At 39.4% G+C, this 4,088-nt stretch overlaps 3 protein-coding genes across 3 annotated transcripts; all 3 read left to right on the top strand.

The window, feature by feature from the left end:
* Positions 1-64: 64 nt before the first annotated feature.
* Positions 65-1,183, top strand: TM35_000044610 (uncharacterized protein; the record flags this gene model as incomplete). The annotated part of the gene is made up of 1 exon (XM_029022655.1): positions 65-1,183. One exon carries the CDS (start codon positions 65-67, stop codon positions 1,181-1,183), a length of 1,119 nt encoding a protein of 372 aa, XP_028886313.1.
* Positions 1,184-1,530: 347 nt separating this feature from the next.
* TM35_000044600 (uncharacterized protein) lies at positions 1,531-2,034 on the top strand (the record flags this gene model as incomplete). Its single annotated transcript, XM_029022654.1, has 1 exon — positions 1,531-2,034. The coding sequence occupies one exon, from the start codon at positions 1,531-1,533 to the stop codon at positions 2,032-2,034; it is 504 nt and encodes a 167-aa protein (XP_028886312.1).
* A 336-nt stretch (positions 2,035-2,370) lies between these two features.
* Positions 2,371-3,912, top strand: TM35_000044590 (protein kinase; the record flags this gene model as incomplete). Its single annotated transcript, XM_029022653.1, has 1 exon — positions 2,371-3,912. The coding sequence occupies one exon, from the start codon at positions 2,371-2,373 to the stop codon at positions 3,910-3,912; it is 1,542 nt and encodes a 513-aa protein (XP_028886311.1).
* Between the last annotated feature and the right edge of the window lie 176 nt (positions 3,913-4,088).

Below are 4,088 nucleotides of genomic sequence, written 5' to 3'. Positions count from 1 at the left end.
TATATATATATATATATAGGGACTGGTTGTGTAGAAAGAGAGAGAGAGAGAGGCGTATAGCGGGATGCGTCGCCTGGCTCTCATCAGCTGTAGAAGGCGAAGACCATTATTATCATTATCATCATCATCACTATTATTATTATTATTCTCTCGCCATCTACACACATCGCCGTGTTTGTTCTTCACAACGCCGAATAAACCTGGATACTCCGACGAGGATGCACTCGGGGCAAAAGACCCATTCCAGGCAGTGTCGGAATCACTGAAAAATCAACAACAACAACAACAACGAGAAAAAGAAAAAGAAGAAAAAGGCGAGAAACAGAACGCCCTACCAGATGAGATTGATCCAATCGCCTCAGCCGTCAATCGTCGACGGAATCGTCGCAAAAGAACTGTAGACTCCATATTTGGTGATGTCTTGCATGAGGCATTAAAACTCCGGGATATGGGCCAGAAACCAGATGCGGATTTTGTTTACAAACGAACACAGGAACGCATGTATGAAGAGGAGTATGGACATAAGCCCCCCAGTAGTAAAGATCACGCAGCGAAGTATATTCCATTTCCACCAGACTTATCTCTTAATCGTTTAATTCCATTAGAAGAAGTTGTTGGTGAAGATCCGTGGCCGGAACGCGCCATCACTCCAGCGAATCCCGTTTGGACTCAACAACAAGTAGAAGAAGACCGTGCAAAGAACGCCGGGATTAAATTAAAGGCGTGGGAAAAGAAAATGTTCGCCCCACGTGAGGGATTTGACCCGATTGGGGAATTCACAGATGCCATGGATGAATTGGCGTATTGGGAAGAACGGTTTGTTCGTTTTATTCGTGAGGCCCCATTACCGCAGCGACGCACACTGCCGCTTCTGCATGAAGTCTATCGATATATCACCCATCGACTCATTCGAGCAGAGCGGCGGTATTGCACTACTCGCGATATCACACTTGCGAAGACTCGCGCATCGCCCTCTGTGTATAAAATGACAGAAGAGAATATTGATCGTATTCGAGCCCTTTACGCAGAGACACATCGTTCTCTTTCAAGTCCCAATTATGATCCGGTGCGTATGCGGAAATCTGTAACGGGTCCTCTATTAAACATGAGTGAGGCAGAGTTTGAAGAGTGGCGTAATGTTAGAAAACATCAGAGGAATCGCCTTGTTTCAGAAATTGTGTAAACAGAGATGATGAGATAAGAAATTGTTGTCATTCGGAATGTGGGGATGGAGTGGTGTTGCGAATAATGGTCTGTGTATTTTTGTATCTGTACATCTCTGTGTGTATATGTGCGTTCTTCTTTTTATTATTATTATTATTATTATTATTGTTGTTCTTCGTTTTGTCTTTCACCTGAAGACAACAACAACAACAACAACAACAACAATAAAAAGAGTGATAGCCTCCGAAATATATATTTATATTGCTGGAATTCTTTTTTTTTTTTTTTAGTGTTATTGACTACATCTGTAATCACTCTTTCGTTTATAAATTGAGAACAATAATAACAATAATAAAAAAAGAGTAAATGCGGCGTGCTGCTTTGCTGCTGCTGCTGCCTCGCCCCACTGCCCCACTTCGATGTAAACACACATTAGCCCTGCGCCCCACACGAGTGCTGTGCATTCACCCGCAGTTGGTGCGGCTCCTCGTTGCCGGCGGTGTTCTCTTATTTCAGGCCTTCGCCGTGGCCCACAGTCAAGAGGCGCGAAAACTGCGGGAGGAGGCGGAGGGAACCTCCTCCCCCAACACAACCGTCGGCAGTAGTCATTCCACCATCATGTCTTCCGCAGAGGCTTTGCGGGTTCTTGGTTTAAACGCAGAGTTGGAGGTTCCATTGAAAAATGAAACAGATCGTCAAGAGGCCCATTGGCGATTTAAACGTCTCTTTGCCATAGCGAAGGAAAGTGATAATCTTTACCTGCAAGGGAAGTTCAGTGCCGCCTACAGATTGTGTGTGGATGCGGATTGGGATGCGGCGGGGGATCATACCACGTCGAAGGACCGTACGAATATCGATTCCTCAGGGTAAATAATAAATAGAAGGAACTTGACCCGTTGTTTCTATTTATTATTATTATTATTATTATTATTATTATTATTATTATTATTCATCAGTAGTCGATAATCATAAATAGTGAGAAAATTGTTTTCTTGGACGAACTCTTGTGGGGGTGGGATGGTTCTTTTTAAAATTGGTAAATGCTTCTTGATATAAATAAATTAGAAAATAGTGAAATAGTAAATACTTCTTTCTCTTCTTTTTTTTTTTTTGTTCGTTTTCATAAAGGAAAGAAAAACAAAAAAAAAAGACCAAATAAACAAAAAGAAAAAAAAAAAAAAAGCAAAGCTTAAACTATTCTTCTCTATGGAAGATCACTACAGCCCGGTGTCCAATTGTGAAAGTCAGGATGAACTGACTACGGCCATACACAAATACATGGACATCATGCGTTTTCACGATGTTGAGAACGTACTGGACAACAGTGATTTAGATGATGATCTTCAAAATTTGCTGGAAAACAAATCGAGAGCTGAATTGGAAAGTATAATTATTTCTCTTGTTAACGTACTTGAGATGGCGCGTAAATCCCTTCATATACTTCCAGTATTTCCCAAGACGATGCCTTTTCGTAGAGAAATTGAAGTATGGAGTTTAAGGACAACAACGTCTAGTATACAAAGTATGGAACACAGACCTGTTGTAGAGACATCCACAGTAATAAAAAGCATTGATGATGACGGTAACAAAGTTATCAATTCTTATTCTATTCTTTCACTTATTGGTCATGGTTCATATGGAAAAGTAAAGTTGGGAATCAATCATAAAACTGGGGAAAGAGTGGCTATTAAAATTATTCCCAAAAGAAAGGTTCGAATTGGAAGACCATCCTATGATAAATTTCTTGATAGTGAGATAGAAATAATGAAAAAGGTTCGACACCGTAACTGTATCTCTTTACTAGAGGTTATTAATGATCCTAAATCAGAATCACTTTATCTCATTATGGAATATGTAATGCATGGTCCTATTGCACGTGTTGAAGAATGGGATTTGAGTGAAAAGGGAGAATTAGAAAATTCTGAATTATTAAAAATGGTTGCGCGAAATGGTAAACTCATGGGTTGTGAACCATTAGCTCAATCAAAATGTCTTGTATATTTACGACAACTTCTCAGTGGATTACATTATCTACATAAACATAATGTAATACATCATGATATCAAACCGGATAACATTCTTTGTGATTGTAATAACCGTGTATGTATTTCAGATTTCGGTGTTAGTGAAATATTGCTGCAATCAACGGATAATAAGGAAAATCCATTGAAATCACATCTTGGTGGTGGTACACTTCTCTACACAGCCCCAGAAGTCTTTGAAGCCTCTTCCAATCACCCTTCCAATCCATTTTTCTTTGATGTCTGGACACTTGGTATTACTTTATATCTTATTCTGGTGGGAGTGGCCCCTTTTAATGGATGTACATATTATGAGATTATGAAGGAGGTTAAACACACGGAACTTCCATGGAATGGAAAGAACATTTACGGTACAGAGATTGACGCAGGATGGAAAACTCTTCTGGACGGTATGTTGGAAAAAGACCCTCAAAATCGATGGAGCCTGAAGAAGCTTAAACGATTTGTTGATAATGAAATGAAAAAGGAACAAAACAGTCCATTAATACATTTTGAGACCATAGAAAGCATTAATGAGCAGGAGAGTCCATTTGATCAAAACTCTTCTTTACGAAGGAGCATTGAGGGAGAAGAACAGGTGCGGTTATCACAGAGACGCCAAAGAGCTTTTACGATTACTCCAGTCGAACTAAAACATGATTTAGAGAATACAGTGCCTTCTAGGATAAGAGGGGGAAGTGATGATTTTGAATCTTTTTGTGCATGAAAATAAAAAACTAAAAAAAAAAAAAAAAACAGTTATTACTCTCTCTCTCTCTCTCTCTATGGGTTTAAATTGCTTGAGGAGGAGAAGGAGTGAGAAAAGGAAAGGAGGGAGAAGAGAACGGTATCTGTAAATGCCTTTTACGCATATAAATATATATATATATATATATATATATA

The sequence above is a fragment of the Trypanosoma theileri genome (genome assembly GCF_002087225.1).
Source record: "Trypanosoma theileri isolate Edinburgh chromosome Unknown TM35_Tth_4_V1, whole genome shotgun sequence".
Classification (NCBI taxonomy): Eukaryota; Euglenozoa; class Kinetoplastea; order Trypanosomatida; family Trypanosomatidae; genus Trypanosoma; species Trypanosoma theileri.
Note: the sequence above shows the minus strand (reverse complement) of the source record. Positions and strands in the feature narration are given on the sequence as shown.